Below are 19222 nucleotides of genomic sequence, written 5' to 3'. Positions count from 1 at the left end.
TTTAACCGTTGCAGACCAGACATAATCTGTACTTTTGGGTTAATAATCTAACGCAGTATGCCCTGTGGACCTACAGGTCTGAACTTCAACATTTCTAAGGAAACTCTATCTACAAGCAGCAAGTCTTGTGATCACCGTTTTCATCAATAAACAATTCAAGTGATTTCTAAGCCCGAGGTTCTCTTTTGCATTTATTTGTCATTATCTTTTAGAATTCAGAGCTCTGCAAATACTGTTGCCTTGAGTTATTTCACAGCAAGTGGAGAGGCTCTTTGCCAATGTATCCTACTGTATTGTCTAAATTTCTTAGATGATTTATTTGCTTTATTTAAAGAATATTGTATGCAACTCCAATAAAATAATTCTCTCAAAATAACTGCATTTACAGCAATCTAAATCAAGGAAAATGTTCACAAATTACATGCAATCAATTGTCATTATACATGTAATAGTTGTAATCATTTCAATGTTGACACAGGTGAGCTAAATTAAATATGGAACATTTCATTGTCCTAGCTCATCCAATCAAATCTGCACTTTTATGTGACTTATTTTCCTCCCTTAAAAAAAATTTGAAAAAAAACCATAGCTCCTATCCCATCATTTCGCATCACTTATTCAATAACAATTTGCTGAAACAATTAATGCAGACTTAATTAATGCTTTCTTGCCTTGGATGATCAAGAGACTTCAAACAAGGCAGAATTCTGTGTATTCTTTAGGCAAAGGGGTCAAGGTCAATCATGAAAATGAATTCTAGCTAGATCATCTTTTCTTTGATGGCTGATGCATTAGCTTTATAGATAAAAATATTGCACAAAGTGAATCCATGATCACAGTTTCGTATGACGCAGGGCCAAGTACATGTTGGTTAATTGGCAAACATTTCAGGTAGCAATAAAAAATTCAATTAAACCTGGATCTGTCACAACTAGATCAACTTTCTAAAATGCCTATAATGGTCACCATTCATTTTTATTTCTTTATGGGTTCTAAATTTTCTTTTGCTGTGCACATTTTTTTGAATTAGTAAATAACTGGACTTTAGTATGGACACTATAATGGCCTTTAGTAGTAGACCTAACAAATTAAAGAAAATGATGATAAAATAAGATACTGATGGAATGATGCACTTGATCTTTCACCTTAGCATACTTCTAACATAAGCCAAATGAAAAACAGGAAATATGAGAAAAACTCGCAATTTTATGAAATCCTGAACAGCATTGAAAAGTTCCAGCTAATTAATTGCTTTTCTGTAAGCCAATATATGTAAAGAGTATAGGATTTTCTTCATTCTATCCCAATGGAACGGTTATGACGTCAGATGAAATGCAAAAATAAACAAATTAATGTGTAACATTAGGGGCACTCTTAAAAAGTAAAATGGCTTTTGTAATATCCAAAATACAATAATTTCGGTTTCTAAAGCCTAAGAAGAAAAACTGCAAATCAATATTTTTCAGCATGAAGATCCTAACTTTATATCTTTTTGGCTCCAGTGGTACTTATATGTAGATAATATTGCCTCTCATAATGTTCCGAATCCATATATAGAAAAGTGGGCGAAAATAACAATCTGGTCAATAAATCCCCTATAACATCACTGCTGCTTATAATTCCAACAGGGGGGCTGAGATTGAAGCACGCACAAGCCTAGGGTCGCTCGCGAAGTGTTGTATCCCTCCCCAATGAGTTGTATCCAAAACAAGAAGAAATGCTTACCACAAAAGTGCAAGACTACAGTCTTAATTGCAGATAAAAAAGAAACAGGACCCTCCGCAGGGAGTTCGTTGCCAGCAATAAATAATTCACAACTTAGAAGGGTTGTTTGTTTAGGCCGATTGAGATAGAACAATACAGATATGATCTTGGCCAAAAAACTATGAAAAATTGATTTGTACAAATAGCTATCATCATAAGCTTTCATAAACCAACATATATATTCAAACAATAGCTTGTAATATTTATGATATACTGTATGTATACAAGGTTATTTTCACCCCATGTAGTTTTCTCCCTTCAACACTTGCAAAAAGTTCACTCCCATTGTTTGAAGAGAAATGAAATTCACCAAGTCTTAAATTTGCCCTTTGACAATGAGGGCGAAAGGAGGAAAATATTTACCCCGCTCACAAAGTTTTGTCTTAAATTTGCCCACTGACAACAAGGGTGAAAGGGGCGAAAATAGGACGGGTGTTAATATTCCCTTTATACCTTATCTTGCACTGTATGAAGAAAAAGCAAGTATCACAGATGCAATGAAATTTTTAAAATTTTGTATTCCAATATTGTCATGTTAAACTATGTTATTGTATGAATAACTACAGAAGCCCGTTGGTGCCACGTAGGAAAAATATTTTATCTGGCGGCCGCCAGATAATTATTTGGCGGCCGCCACTTATTATCTGGCGGCCGCCACATAATTATCTGGCGGCCGCCACATAATTTTCTGGCGGCCGCCACATAATTATCTGGCGGCCGCCACATAATTATTTGGCGGCCGCCAGATAATTATTTGGCGGCCACCAGATAAAACCTGGCTTCCTGATGAGCGCGCATGTTTTAATGGGAGCTTTTAGGGAGTTGTGGATACACTAAATTTATTAGTTTTATTACTTATTTCTGAAACTTGACATTAAATATCAATTGCAGAGCTTAGTATTTTGAAAAACTGGTTGAGTTGAATGTATAGAAGACTTTGTTGTTAGAATCTAGAATGAATTTTATAGTACTTTGTGCCTTGTATTATACATGTATGTTGTAAAACATGGTATTTTAGAGTTGATTCTGAACTTTTTAAAACTGAACTAGACACCCGTTCAGGAAATCTTAAGAGGAATTTTATGTAAACATGTATAAGTAAAGGAACGCACTGCCTTCTATATGTTTTAATTTTGGTATAAGAATTTACCAACGCAGATTAAAGTCAGCTTTATTGACCACGACAGCTAGTACAGGCAATATTAACACGAGAGCAGATCCATCTATGACTTTATAAGGATAAATTAGGATAATTGTGTACTAGCATTCGTGGCCATAAAAATGAAACTATTTAACTGACTGTGTTGTTAAACTCTTATTCCAAATCACATGAAAGGCAGTACAATAAAAAGACCGTGATCGGCCACAGTCTCTCTGGGTAAATCAAAGTACTGAGAGTACTGAAAGGCGGGGTCTTGAAAGTTTGAATTTGTAATTGTTCACGTTTTCCTCCATTATGTTCCAAAAATTATGAGTTTGAATTAGTTGTTTCAATCTACATGTAGTATGCTAAAGTTCGGCTTTTTGCAATTGCCTGATACTTTGTCATAATTTTGCTAAATCCCGACCGGGACTGTTCTTCATAATTGTAGAAAATTGACACAACGGTTATGTAAAATAAGACCTCAAGAAAAATTTTAGAAAACTACAACTAACCGGGAAAATCAAACAACTATATTTAGGTATATAATTTAAATAGTTATATTTATTTATTTTGTGATTCAAGGGAAAATCTATAAGTCGGACGGTATCTGTTATACAAGGTTATTGGGAACTCCGAAAACTCTCAAACTGTTGAATTACCGAACAAAGTTAACATTTGTATACCGATAACAAACACAGGCATCTAACGTTAGAAATATTTCTTTTTTACAATAAGATTATTCCAAGTACTATAACAATAAAAAAAAATGTCGCAGTAGCCATTTTGATTTTTCTTACCTGTCATGATTTTTTTTGCAGCGAATCATATAAAATTAATATTAGGTAAAAAATAAATTCGTTCGCCACTTACTACTTTTTTGTGTAAACTCGTGCATTATTTACACGAATCACGATACAACCGTTTCTGAAATTTCATTAAAAATCATACTCCAAATTCAGTCATCTGCTTTTCAAATTGATAAAACAAGAAAATGGAGACCAAAAGTAAATGAATCCCGTCATATTTTGGGGTAGACTTTTCCTGATTGGCTGTTATATATGATAATTGTAGATTGTTAATTTTAGCTATTAATTCAGATTTATTTGATTTTAAAATTTCTAAAATATGCAAAGTTAACGCTTTTAACAATAAAATTAACAAATGTTGTAGGACATTGTCATTTCAGGGATCTTTGTCCTTTAAATACACCCTCGTTTATTAAACGCACAATTTAATGCGTGTCTTGGAAAACTGAACTTAATTTCGAAAGCGATTTAATTTCAAATTTTTTCGAGGAGCTACAATAAAGGATTTGTAAATCAGATTTTAAAACTATGATAAAAACTTACTTTTTATCTTCCTAAAATTGAAATAAGTCCTATTCATTTACATGTACTACCACACAATAAATTAAAAATTTAAAACATAACAACCATGCGTTATCTCTGAATTCAAAGGTCTAATATTGGTGCGAGATATTTATCAATGGGAGAAAGATCAGCTGAGTTTCTGATGAGAGGCATTAAGATATTGATGAAGAATTCTTTTAAATCATGAATATGACTGGTTTTGTCCGTTATAAAGTATAGAAAATGTCTCATAATATTAAAACAAATTACATGATTGTATATTCCATCTAAGCCGGACAACATGAACATTAACATTTAACTTGGTTCTTCAATCGATAAGATTGTATATATCAATTAATGTATTGGTCACCCAAAATGTATAATCTATATAGATTTTGCTTACAATGTATTGTTCAAAATCTAAATTCATTTTAATTAACTAAAGAGTCAATGAACGAGAAGGCAAATTCAGACTTGTTTTTATTTTCTATGTACAAATTGTTTTTTTTTTCGAGATGAACAGCAGTCATAACGCGTGTTAACTGGAGGCCAATGAAACACCTATTTATTATGTAGGACATCTGTGTATTTTAACCTCGGCTCGCACATGAAGTTCGGTTATGGTGGCATATCTCTGTCCCTTGTGTGCAAGTTATTTTTCTATCAAATATGTCGACATGCAAGATAAATATGTTGACATGCAAGATAGTTATGTCAACATGCAACATAACTATGTTGACATGCAAGAAATTGCAATCTGATATGAATTATACAAAATCTCAAAAAATCGCCCACCTGTGACATCCAAGATGCTATCTTTCTATGTCGACATGCAACTTATTTATGTTAACATGCAAGATAAATATACTGACATGCAACTTATTTATGTCAACATGCAACTTATTTATGTCGATATGCAAGTTATTTATATCGACATGCGAGATGAATATGTCAACATGCAACTTAGTTATGTTTACATGCGATAAAAATATGTTGACATGCAACTTATAACTAAGTTGCATGTTGACATAAATATGTTGCATGTCAACATACTTAGCTTGCATGTTAACATAACTAAATTGCATGTTGACATAAATAAGTTGCATGTCGACATAAAGAAGTTGCATGTTAACATAAATAAGTTGCATGTCGACATAAAGAAGTTGCATGTTAACATAAATAAGTTGCATGTTGACAACAGTAGGTAGCGTATCTAGCATCTTGAATGTCACATGTTGGCGATATTTGAGATTTTTTATAACTCTTATTTGATTGCAGTTTTCTTGCATGTCAACATAGTTATGTTGCACGCTGACATAACTATCTTGCATGTCAACATATTTATCTTGCATGTCAACATAATTAAGAGAAACATAACTTGCACACAGGGGGCAGATATATGCCACCATAAACTAGGAATAATCTTATTGTAAAAAAGAAATATTTCTAACGTTAGATGCCTGTGTTTGTTATCGGTATACAAATGTTAACTTTGTTTGTTAATTCAACAGTTTGTGAGTTTTCGGAGTTTCCATAAACCTTGTATAACAGATACCGTCCGACTTATAGATTTTCCCTTTGATCACAAAATAAATAAATATAACTATTTAAATTATTTACTTAAATATAGTTGTTTTGATTTTCCCGGTTAGTTGTAGTTTTTTTTTAATTTTACTTGGGGTCTTATTTTACTTAATATACCATTGTGTCAATTTTTTACAATTATGAAGAATTATGACAAAGTATCAGGCAATTGCAAAAAGCCGAACTTTAGCATACTACATGTAGATTGAAACAACTAATTCAAACTCATAATTTTTGGAACATAATGGAGGAAAACGTGAACAATTACAAATTCAAACTTTCAAGACCCCGCCTTTCAGTACTCTCAGTACTTTGATTTATCCAGAGAGACTGTGGCCGATAACGGTCTTTTTATTGTACTGCCTTTCATGTGATTTGGAAAAAGAGTTTAACAACACAGTCAGTTAAATAGTTTCAGTTTTATGGCCACGAATGCTAGTACACACTTATCCTAGTTTATCCTTATAAAGTCATAGATGGATCTGCTCTCGTGTTAATATTGCCTGTACTAGCTGTCGTGGTCAATAAAGCTGACTTTAATCTGCGTTGGTAAATTCTTATACCAAAATTAAAACATATAGAAGGCAGTGCGTTCCATTACTTATACATGTTTACATAAATAAGTTGCATGTTGACAACAGTAGGTAGCGTATCTAGCATCTTGAATGTCACATGTTGGCGATATTTGAGATTTTTTATAACTCTTATTTGATTGCAGTTTTCTTGCATGTCAACATAGTTATGTTGCACGCTGACATAACTATCTTGCATGTCAACATATTTATCTTGCATGTCAACATAATTAAGAGAAACATAACTTGCACACAGGGGGCAGATATATGCCACCATAAACTTGGAATAATCTTATTGTAAAAAAGAAATATTTCTAACGTTAGATGCCTGTGTTTGTTATCGGTATACAAATGTTAACTTTGTTCGTTAATTCAACAGTTTGTGAGTTTTCGGAGTTTCCATAAACCTTGTATAACAGATACCGTCCGACTTATAGATTTTCCCTTTGATCACAAAATAAATAAATATAACTATTTAAATTATTTACCTAAATATAGTTGTTTTGATTTTCCCGGTTAGTTGTAGTTTTTTTTTAATTTTACTTGGGGTCTTATTTTACTTAATATACCATTGTGTCAATTTTTTACAATTATGAAGAATTATGACAAAGTATCAGGCAATTGCAAAAAGCCGAACTTTAGCATACTACATGTAGATTGAAACAACTAATTCAAACTCATAATTTTTGGAACATAATGGAGGAAAACGTGAACAATTACAAATTCAAACTTTCAAGACCCCGCCTTTCAGTACTCTCAGTACTTTGATTTATCCAGAGAGACTGTGGCCGATCACGGTCTTTTTATTGTACTGCCTTTCATGTGATTTGGAAAAAGAGTTTAACAACACAGTCAGTTAAATAGTTTCAGTTTTATGGCCACGAATCCTAGTACACACTTATCCTAGTTTATCCTTATAAAGTCATAGATGGATCTGCTCTCGTGTTAATATTGCCTGTACTAGCTGTCGTGGTCAATAAAGCTGACTTTAATCTGCGTTGGTAAATTCTTATACCAAAATTAAAACATATAGAAGGCAGTGCGTTCCATTACTTATACATGTTTACATAAAATTCCTCTCAAGTTAAGGTTTTTTGATATTAAGATTTCTTGAACGAGTGTTTAGTTCAGTTTAAAAAGTTCAGAATCAACTCTAAAATACCATGTTTTACAACGTACATGTATAATACAAGGCACAAAGTACTATGAAATTCATTCTAGATTCTAACAACAAAGTCTTCTATACATTCAACTCAACCAGTTTTTCAAAATACTAAGCTCTGCAATTGATATTTAATGTCAAGTTTCAGAAATAATTAATAAAACTAATAAATTAGAGTGTATCCACAACTCCCTAAAAAGCTCCGATTAAAACATGCGCGCGCATGAGGAAGCCAGGTTTTATCTGGCGGCCGCCAAATAATTATCTGGCGGCCGCCATATAATTATGTGGCGGCCGCCAGAAAATTATATGGCGGCCGCCAGATAATTATGTGGCGGCCGCCAGATAATAAGTGGCGGCCGCCAAATAATTATCTGGCGGCCGCCAGATAAAATATTTTTCCTACGTGGCACCAACGGGCTTCCGTAAATAACAGACCTTGTGAGATTATTCGTGTGGTTTTAAAAAATTATTCTTAATTTTTCATTTGGATCCTGATGTGGTTTCAATCACATAGTCATCATGGAATAGTTTGGAGATGAAAAATTCTCATATACGGTACTATAGATTCCTTTTTTAATGCAAGTACTTTTTAAAAATTTCATGATTCCAATTTTTGGTATCAAATCACAAGAACATCAAATTGTGACACCCCCCCCCCATATTTCATCATATGTAATTTCCTATTGACTGTCAGAAAACCTATAAAGCAAGATTTTAAAAGTTTTGAGCCACACTTTCCATGATTTTTGCATACAATAATTCCCTCTGCTTAATGTCTTTGTGTGCGACTACTTTCAAAGTGCACACACCGTCAGCATTAAGCTTGTCATCACTGGTAATTTTTGCTTTGGACTATCATCGCAAGTCTGCAATGTATGTGGTGCTTTTGTCTTTGAAATTAGGATTGGCCCCAAGTAAGTCTGTGGAACTATAGAGGACCATAAACATATGTCATCTGATGTTTCCATGGCTGTCCCTAAACCATGAAAGCTAAAATAATGAACCAAAGATGTCCGCTAAAGATAAAATTATACACTTCATAGGGGAGTTTTGGTATATCATCAGGTTACTGCATTCGGGCAAAACAAATTACGAGCTGAAAGTCCTTGTAGGAATAAACTTGAACAATTAAGAACATGCATATTGTCAAAATAGATGATTCAGAAGTAAATTTTGTTTGGAAATTTGAGGCAAAAATGACAGAAATACTACGGTACTATGTTATGTTAACTGTTGGGTATAAATAATAACCACTGTGGGCAGTTCCATCGACTTGAATTGACAGTCATGTGATAATGTGTTGATAAATCTCCCAAATGGAGGTCATTAAAAAATCTCAATATTGCAAGGGCATACTGTACCCTAAATACTTGAATAAAAAAAATTAAATGTAAATTAAATTATACTTATCTAGTAGATACTGAAAAGTGTTGCTGCTTTGTAAAGAGTTTATCTTTCATTAGAATAAATATCAAAGAAATAAGCTCCGCTTGAAATGTATATGATTGTTGTTTCGTGTGATGTCATAGTTAACTCTCTGGTGTGACCACAAAATAGACCTTTTAATAGTGCTGTGTAAGCCAAACTATTCAATGACCTACAATATACCTTACTTAGATTGTTCAGCAGTTAATAGTCCAACCTTGCTAAATATCAGAATCACTGAATTTAAAGATCTCTTGAAATTCATAATTTCAATCAATTTCAATCAAACTTTGTGCATTACATTCCTAAAAAGTTCATATCTAAAACCCATGCACAACACAAATCTATGCAGTCTGCAATCTACTATTATACCTGTTTAAAAATACATGATTGAAATATTATGCCTATAAATTCAAGCAAAAGATATTGTGGAATTCATTAGCAAGAGATTCCAGTAATTCTTTTTTCATCAAAGTACTCAAAAGTCTTTCTTTTTTCATTTATTACACACAGAATTAAAAAAATGTTCATTATCAAACCTCAAGGGAGGTAACTCTTCTTCAGATGACTAACTTCATGGGCTTTATATATAGCATTCTCATTTTGACAAATTTTCATTTATTCTGTAAAGCTAAAATAAGGAATACTTGAAAAGTTATTCAAAAGACCAATTTTAAGGCCTGGGTCTGCCCAATAAATAATTACATCCTTATTTCATTCCCTTTTACATTTATTTTGTCACTCAATCCATACATGAGTCACGAAATCTCTATCCCCAATTATTCATATTTAACAAACACAAAAGACAAGCATAAAAGCAGTCCCCCCAAATCATGATGATGTTGATGAAGCATTTGTAATTGATTTCTGCCTTCGGTGACAAGAACAAATGGTTGTTGCTGCAATGGAATCCTGCATGAAAGTCCATGTTGCCCCCTGACATTCCTCTTGCAGAACTGCCACGGTGCATCATGGCATTGCGCAATTGATTCTTGGTTTCCCGTTCCTTCAAACATGGTTATGAAGTCCCTTTCGTTGACAGTTTGCCATCTGTTTCTCGGTTTGCTCCTTGGAGCAGGCCCGATATGAAGTAGTGCGACATGTAATTAATAATTTAGTCGGTTTTTGCATGTCATGTCAGTCTTTCCTGCGAGGCTTGCCACATTAGTGTGAAACCCTAGAGATAAACCCATAAATTAGGATTATCCTGTGGATGACGACTTCATTTTCAGTTAATTGCCAAATATGACCATTATTGGCATATTTTTCTGAAAACTCTCTTCCATTATTTTTCCAAAGAAATACACATATTCTTGAAATCCATTACTTTAAAACAGATATTTTTGAATTTTCCGTACTTCACCATAAATTTTAAATTTGAAAGCAAGTAAGAGATGGATCAAACTTCAAAGTTCGCAGTTCTCACGTTATTAAGATTCGGTCCCAGATGGATGTGTTTTCTTCAAGCAAGTCAGCTCAGGATTAAGGTGGTCACATGATACGATTTAACATGTGATTTTAATATAACAATAAATATTTGATCATTGTATAGGTAAGGTAATCGTGAGGTTATAATTGGTGCTCTCCAAAAAAATCAATTAAATATTGGACACAATCAGATTTTAATCAACTTTCAGATTTCCACTTATGTGGTCATACGGTATGATTTTAGACAAAAGCAAATCGAATAGGAAAATTGGATGAAAAACTGCATTGTGTGACTGCACCTTTATATTATTCAATATAGAACTTATATAAACAACATGTATTATACATGGATGCAGCAGATTCATAAACAAGTGGGAGCTCCTTTTGAATGACACAACTTCTATGGTCTCATTGCTCTCTCCGCCCCATCTTCATTGCTAAAATTTTCCTTCATATCATCATTTACTTAAATGTCAAGGCTATTATTTCTATTAAATTGTCAATTAACCTTTCACTTCATGAAGATGCTTTGTTTTCTTCAACAAGAAAATAGCATGCCTGCATTGTGTACATGATACTAATTGTCAAATGTCACTTCTTTACTGACACCAAAAATTAATAAAAAGAATTGTTAAGTTGCACGCTTTTTTAATTTAATTTTCAACACAATTGTATTACATATACTTCTGCTCAAAGAGCTGTGTATTCATGTTCCTAAAAGCTAATTCCTAATTCACATACATCAATGCAGTTTTTATGATACAAAATATCTACGGTATGTCAAATTCAGTTGAATAAACTCCTTAAAAATATTTACATGTACTTCCCAGTCTTTCACAATTGGTACGTTGGCGGAGCTGAGATTTCATTAGCTGTTTACAGAGCAAAGTTTCAAATGCATTACAGGTAGAACACACAATATGATAACCAAAAAAAAATCCCAAATTATTCCTAATTTTGTCACATTAAGTTGTCAAATCTTAAGGCAAATTCATGTCAAAGTGTTTGAGTCATGGTAAGTGTAAATTATAAAGAAAAAAAAATTCTTTGTTTAGAAAATTGCAGGTGAAAGACTGAAAGTAGTGTATAAATTCTGCTGTGTATTAATTTGAATATGCCAGTATATCCATGACTTCATATGCATCTATTCTATAATAATTCGAATTAAGTTCTAAATTAGTCAGGTCCAAGTAATTTAATAAGACTGCAATTTCCCTCAGGCTCAAAATTATGAAACAATAGTTGTTTTTTTTTCCCCATCAACCGATCAACCACAAGAGCTTTATCTATACAGTCATACAAAACAAATTTCATCAAGACAGTACACATTGGATAATATAATATATATTTGATATAATTTATTTGTTAAGTTTAGTTTCAACTATTTGCACCCTCATATCCTTTTCACACAGAGAGAGAGGGACAGAGACAGACAGACATGTGGATATATACATGTACATTTATTGCTAGCCTTGTAAAATTCATCCACATTTTTATTAACCTGGACTTTACACAAGAGAAATAACACATCCTTGTAATACTGTGTTAATAACAGCAAGAGTTGTCTACCTTGGATTGCATACAAAATTTAGTGACTTTCCATAAAGTTCAGCAAAATCAACACATATATGGAGACAGATGATTCAAAGAAAGACAACAGCAGAAAAACATTTGATCTTTTAGCAAAATAAATACAGGGGAGAAAGTAAAAAGCTTTGATCTTCCGGAAAAATAAACAAAAAGAGTTGACGGTATTATCAGTAAAGCTAGTTAGTTATCCTCAACCTATCTGAGACATAAGACACAAGTAAAACTGATAATCGTTAAACAAACACACAAATAAAAACCTGCCAATTGAATACAGCTAATGACAACAAAAAACAATCCCATTCAAGCCATAGGGCAGTTTATCATACAATGGGGACTGCACAAACCACAAGTCTACAAATAGGTGAGAGATGGAGTGAGGGTTTTTAGCACCTTTTGAACCTTGACATTTCCTAAGTGGAATTAGCAAGTACTTAGTGAATGGTCAGCCTGATTTGACCCCTTGCCCCCCAGGGCTGTCTCGCCGTGAGGTACAGAGTCCTGTGGGGGTATCAGTCAGACATGTGACAAAATCTAATGACCTTCAAATGATAGGCAGCTGAAATTGACAGTTGGAAAAATAAATCCTTGATAATCCAATTAGACCCATACATGCACTTACAGATGTTTTAATTGTTTATAGAAAAGTAATATTCTTCACTTATAGTCTGTGTATTATAGTGGTGAAAAATATAAATGGGAATTTTAATTTAAATCATGGAAAAGTCATAATAACTCAAAATTAATATCTTTTATTCAATAACTAAATGTGTCTCATGTTGTTGTTTTTTTAAATACTTTATAAATAAAAAAAAGGTTTAGGAGTTCAATGTTATCAAGTTAAATAATTGTAATTTATTTTCAATGTCATACTTTCAATGTATGTTTACATGCAGCAAAGAATTATCATGTCATAAAGGCATTGCATGAAGGTGTGATCCATTACTTAAAGACAAGACAGACCTTAAAGTGCTATAATGCAAACTCACATGCAAGCAAAACAAAAAAGAACTTTAATCGAGTCAAAGTGATTTCTCTTTTCATATTTCCTCCATTTTTTTTCTTGATAAATTATTGATCTGCTGTTTGCATGGCTTTTAAAATATTTCGATTTTCTTCCAATTTAATTTATTGACATTAAGCAATTAAATACCTTAGAGTTTTATATTAAGGTGTATTAATATAGGAAATGATAATGTTGAAGATGATGAGTCTCCTTCCTCTTCCCCTTAATTTCAGAAAAAATTGATTTGTGTTTTTAACAACTCCTAGAAAGAAGCACAATTTGCTAAAACAGTTGAAACTTTTGAAATAGCCAAAAAATAGCTTCAACTGCACCCAGCAAACAAACAATTACAAAACAGTATCTTCCTATTCTCTAAATCTCCAATACTGATCGCAAGGAAACGCAACAGTCATATAATACCAGTAGGTACTTGAATTGACGTTAACTCATGGTGTTGTGTTTTATTGATGGCATGACCTGGATGTATTACGTCTGAGTTCCTCATCCTGTCTCCAATATGACAACAGGATGTAGTAAAGGAAATCGACCCAAGGAGATCTCGGATAAATAATGCAGATTAGATCCTTCTCTGTAGATACTTGATCATGAATGGCAACATCCATATATATAAGTCCAGGTTGACTGGCCAACAAGTCAAAATTGAGGGCATAAACCTAAGCAGTCTTGAAATCTGATTTAAGGAGCTACTGATATGTGGTCAACAAAATTCCCATTCAATCTACTTTAGAATTTTAAACATAATATTTTTTAATAATGAACTGTCATTAAGTAAAGAAAAAAATTTCAAATAATATTAACGTTAAAATTTGAATATTTGTCTACATCTTTTTACAGAGCTCTTCTTACCAAGGAGATTAATATATTCTAAAAATGGTCGCAACCATCCAGCCCTCTTAATCCATGCACCCTGGATCTCCCTTTTTCGCATTCTTCCCTTTGTAACATGTTTTCAGCTGTTGATCGTTATCACAAACATGTTTTTATCCTTTATATTTGAAAGTATACAAATATTAGGTATAAAATAGCAGGAAGTTTTAGCTATTTGGTTACACATCTTCGAGTTTGTGTCATTTTTAAAGCTCCGCAGTACATGTAAAAACTACATTTTGAAAAACATAAACTACACTGTAAATATTTATTACACAAACAAATGTTTGCATAACTATGAAGTTTTGAAATGTTTAAAATAAATGATTGTGTTGAATGATATATAAATTTTCAGAGACATGTAATGTAAATGTATAATAAATCAAAATTCTTTTAAAAAATAAGCAAACACAGTTGAAAGATAAGCAAACACAAAACTCCAGTTACATGCATCAGCAATATGTACAACAGTAACAAGTGCTGTAGGATTTCTATTCTTTAGACTGAGCTTCTTGACCTTTGGTAATCACATCCATCTTTTATTATCTAGACACTAGCCTCTCTCTAGAAATCTATATACACCTACACTGAGCATGTGTGAAGGAACATGTATTATCATCCGATATACCTAATTCAAGGGTAAAATGGTGCATGCCTTAGAATGACCTCCAACTGACACAAATAAACCATGGGGAATGTGGAAGATGCAAAAAATTTAAAATCAAATGTGGATATAAATATGAATTTAAATAAATTCTAAATCAGTTACTTCTCAGTTAATTCAATTTTTTAAAGTAGAAATAATTAAAAAAAACAATTTTTCTTTCAAAACTGATACATCAACAACCAATGGACACTTATTTTGATGGTAAAGGGAGTGGAAACAAAACTGCATTAGTGACCTGGGTGTTTTCAATCCTTGCATATTTTAATAGCCTGAAGAAATCACAGACGTTCCATTGATTAAATTCCAGAAGACACGGTGCAATATGTGTTGATGATGATCATCACTGGAATGAGTTACACTGCTGTAACAGACATGTGAATCCTCACAGAGATAATCTGCTAAGAACTGGGACTGAATTACCGTCTTCATGGGCGAGTTTTAATCAGATTAGCAGCCCTGCCGATGGTGGCTGATCCCTCAGAGCTGTGTGGAACAGCGGGAGACCTCCTTATCTATGAGCTAGCGGAGTTCAGATTGTTATCATCCACAAGAAGTGATAAGACATTATCAATTCTGTCAGATGTACAATTAGGGAGATGATTAATGAAATGACAAATTTTATTTCTATTAATGACAACTGTTGTTGCAGATTCACACTTAATAAATTAAACAACTTTGCGGTTACTTTGTAATTTGCCCTCTGATAAGCACATGACTTACTGATTCAATATATCGTTCACTTTGTACAAAGCATGCATGGAAATCTTAAATATTTTTAGAATAATTTTCAATAACAATAAATGTATTTACAAACATTATTCTGATTTTAAACTTCTGGGCACTGGTGTCTCAATTGGTAAAATACTTCCTCCTTGCTTATTTATAGGTAAGCATTGAAAAATAACACATGTTGCATGAAAGAAAAATAAGGAAGATCTGAAATTAATTATCAGGTATCCCCTTAGGTCAATCCTGCATGGTTCGATCATTACATGGGGACATCCATATTGTTAATGACATTTTTCCTCCCCACAGCAAAACAGATGAAAACAAAAACAGCCATGATCAATATGAAAAAATATGCTTCTTTCATTGCCTAAGGGAAAATTTCAATAACTGTTTATCAATGTGTCAAAAACAAATCCTTTGTCAGCTCGTGAGGGTGACTCTTTCATCTATTGTTTTCATCAGTGACCACTAATTATAATCCTTTTGGTCTTAGAAGAACTGTCTATTTCTTCACCCCCTTACCATGTGGATGTGAATTTCTTGTTTAGTTGTGTATGGATAAAGATTTAAAATCAACAAACTGCTAATTACATGTTAGCTGTTTAATTAAAATTTATTAATTGTTTCCATACTAGTTACTTCTATTTTGATTGTTCACTTTTATCTTAATATATGTAATTATGTTATAATAATTAATAAAGTACTTTATATAAACTAATTAGCTACTACCATGCTATGAATATGGAAATTAATCTATAAACACTTTTACAAAAAAAACTTCTTAGAAACTCCTCAAATACAATGTACTTACATCATTGAAAATGGTAAAGTAAGCATACTGATTTCAAGATATATCATTGAGATAGCAAAATACTGATCTTCAAAGCAAGCAATTCTTATATTGATATTTTAAACAAAATCAATGGGTTATGAAAGATAGTGACATTCATTGGTCAATATCATTGGTCCAGACAATGTTTCCTTCAATATTGTCAGAGTCTTAACATTAAGTAGACAGGGCCTATGAATGACAATGAGAGGAATTTTCATCAACTTTACCCCCAAACAAGCATTGTATAAAGGATTTATGCAAGTTGCTTGTCAGGAGAAAATTGCTTGAGACTTTTTATTATTATAGATATCACCAGATTCTCTCTCTCTCTTTCTTTCCTTCCTTCTTTAATCAATTTAATGTTAGGAATATAACCAAAGATACCAAATATTATGGAATGCAATTATACAAATCGATTCGACTTTCAAAAACCTAAAATCAAGTTTTAACTTTATAATACACTTATATATACTAACACCAAGATTCCATTCTCTATAGAGCAAGATCTTATCTTATGCAATTTTTTTCTTCAATCGAATTTTAAGGAACACAAAAATTGGGAGTAAATTTCACACGCACATATGTGACACTCAACTCCTAATGTGTGCAGCGATAAATATTTTATCACTGAATGAGTAATCGTGAAAAGCCGTTTTTTGTATGATGCAAATACACCTCTTTCAACTTAGATTGATATTGAACCTAATTTGATACTCAGTTTCTCTCTGCATAACTGCACATAAACTGATAAGACCATCACTGGGATAATGCCATGATTCAGATTTGAATGAAAAAGGGAAGGGGGGGTCAATATTGTGGCTGACCAATAAAATGGAACCTGATTCCATTTTTCTTTTCCCGCATGATCGAGGATTTGTAAACAAGCCATCATTCCTCTATCCCTAAAAAAACTACAAAAAAAAAATACTTTTACAGGTACATGATATATATTATATAAATAGAATTCACTTACTTTTATTGTTTGACAGACGCCACTGCTCATTCTGAATAATCTCCCTTGGTCTTGAATGTGGAGTCCAGCTGCAGCCATTGGTCAGAATTCATGTCACAGCAGTACCGTTATCCATCATTTTAAACTAAAAGATTAGAATCCTGCATTAATTACTATAACAAGTCATAAGTATCAAACACATTCAAGAAATGACTTTCTGCCTGCATGTTTACGAAAATATATCACATTTTTGTAAAGAAAAAAAAGAGAGAGCGAGAAGTCCATTAACTATGAATGCATATCTTTCAACACAACATGTTGATGAAATACACAGCACGAATTGACAGCGAAAAAAAAAACTCCATGTAAGCAAACCACAAGAGTTTTTTCCTTGGTGACTCACGAGCTAGTAGCAATAATACATCATTGATTCATTCCACAGAGCAATTAATGCTTTGAAATGAAACTGTGCCACCTACAATGATTAGAGAGAGAGAGAGAGGGAGAGGAAAAAAATACAACGCATTTTTTTTATTCCTTAATCCCCGAAAAACATTAGGCCTCTCAAATTATCTTCGTTTTATTTGACAGCGCTAACAAACCGTACATGCTATAAATCAATAATTATTTAAGAAAATGCATTATATCCGAGAGAGATAAAGAGATAAAAAAACATCCCTGTATAGTAGCAGACTTAATAAATATTAATTACATACATAGGTTTTGCCTGCAAAAGCTTTTCATATTGCCTCATCTTTCCTGATGTTAAATTGTATGGCGCAACTAATATGCATTCTGGCACGTTCTGTATGTCAGCAATAGTTTCTTCTTACCTTGATATTTTTTCCCCTCCTTTTTAATAACATCAGTCACTTTAGTAACGTACATTTGCATCAATCACCTGTAGAAAAACTCATTAGTGTTGAAAATTGTTAAATAAAGCTATCACCAGATAGGTATAGAACTAGAGAATTGGGACGGGGAAGGAAAAATGGTCAATATTAATTTATAAACATCCTGAAATTTCACAGAATATGAATTAAATTATCATTTTTTTTTAAATTAAAAATTTTAATAGCTACTTTTATCCCTTACCTAGATCTCTCACTCAAGTTTGCGTGAACTTTTCTAATTCATATAACTTATGTACTGTATTGATCCTGTTGCTGATAAATTGGTCAATACATGTAAGAAAATACACGAATGTACGTGTAATACACAAAAAAAAGTGTACAGTAGATATTTCTTAAAATCTTAGTTCAAACTAAAACCATTTTTAATATGATTGTTGAAGGAAAAGTCAAATTTTTTAATTTCAAAAATCTTTAATACATCAACTTAAAATTGGCATATTGACCAATTGATGTAGAGTTGGAGAAAAAGACATGGAGTATGCAGAATTGGAAATATTTTATTTGATCACTATCCCATTCTCAAAACAAGTTTTATATTAATACTTCATTTTTTATAAAAAAAAAAAAAAAAAAAAAAAAAAAAATTAAAAGCGCCAGTATTTATGTTTATAAGTCGGGCTCGACTTCGGTGTGTACTGATTGGCGAAGATATTTCTTTTGTTTATCAAAAGAAATCATTTGTTATCAATTATCAACAATGTTTTAAAATATGCACATTCTATGTAACTATAATTATAGATGCTTCTGACCCCCTCCCACTATGTGAATGTTATTGCCAGAGTACATTGATTTTATTTTCATTTCATCCCTTGTATCTTCTGCACCTAAATGAATAAGATTTACCTGAAGTCGGGGTAATCTTATAACTTTATGGTACTAGCCTATACGCGGAATTTGAGGTGCAAGGGGTCGGACACCCCCCCCCCCCACCCCTTTTGTAAGAATTATTAAAAAACCAATACGACTCAAGCCTCAGACCCCCCCCCCCCCCCATACTAAAAATTATCCCTCGGGTCAAATATAAATTCATTTTGCACTTAAATAACACCAGGGATCTTAAACTTACTGTGTCAATTTCCCAATCCAGGAGAAATGACAGTGCATGCATTTTGCATGCAGTTTTTGCGGGAAAACTCAATCAAGAGTACTACGTCATTAAAATGTGTGTTTACACTCTTAAAGGAATCCAGGTCATGGTTGGCATTGATCAATAATT

At 32.6% G+C, this 19222-nt stretch overlaps 1 protein-coding gene across 1 annotated transcript in view; it reads right to left on the bottom strand.

The window, feature by feature from the left end:
• Window positions 1-17258, bottom strand: part of LOC105334383 (neuron navigator 3) — a 157743-nt gene extending 140485 nt beyond the window's left edge. The window contains exon 1 of the mRNA XM_066071828.1: window positions 17114-17258. Within this exon, the coding sequence (XP_065927900.1) occupies window positions 17114-17191 (78 nt within the window). The 5' untranslated portion in view covers window positions 17192-17258. The remainder of the gene's footprint in view (window positions 1-17113) is intronic.
• Between the last annotated feature and the right edge of the window lie 1964 nt (window positions 17259-19222).

The sequence above is a fragment of the Magallana gigas genome, chromosome 9, assembly GCF_963853765.1.
Source record: "Magallana gigas chromosome 9, xbMagGiga1.1, whole genome shotgun sequence".
In the NCBI taxonomy this organism is placed as follows: Eukaryota; Metazoa; Mollusca; class Bivalvia; order Ostreida; family Ostreidae; genus Magallana; species Magallana gigas.
The sequence above is the reverse complement of the archived record's forward strand: the minus strand, read 5'-3'. Positions and strand labels throughout refer to the sequence as shown.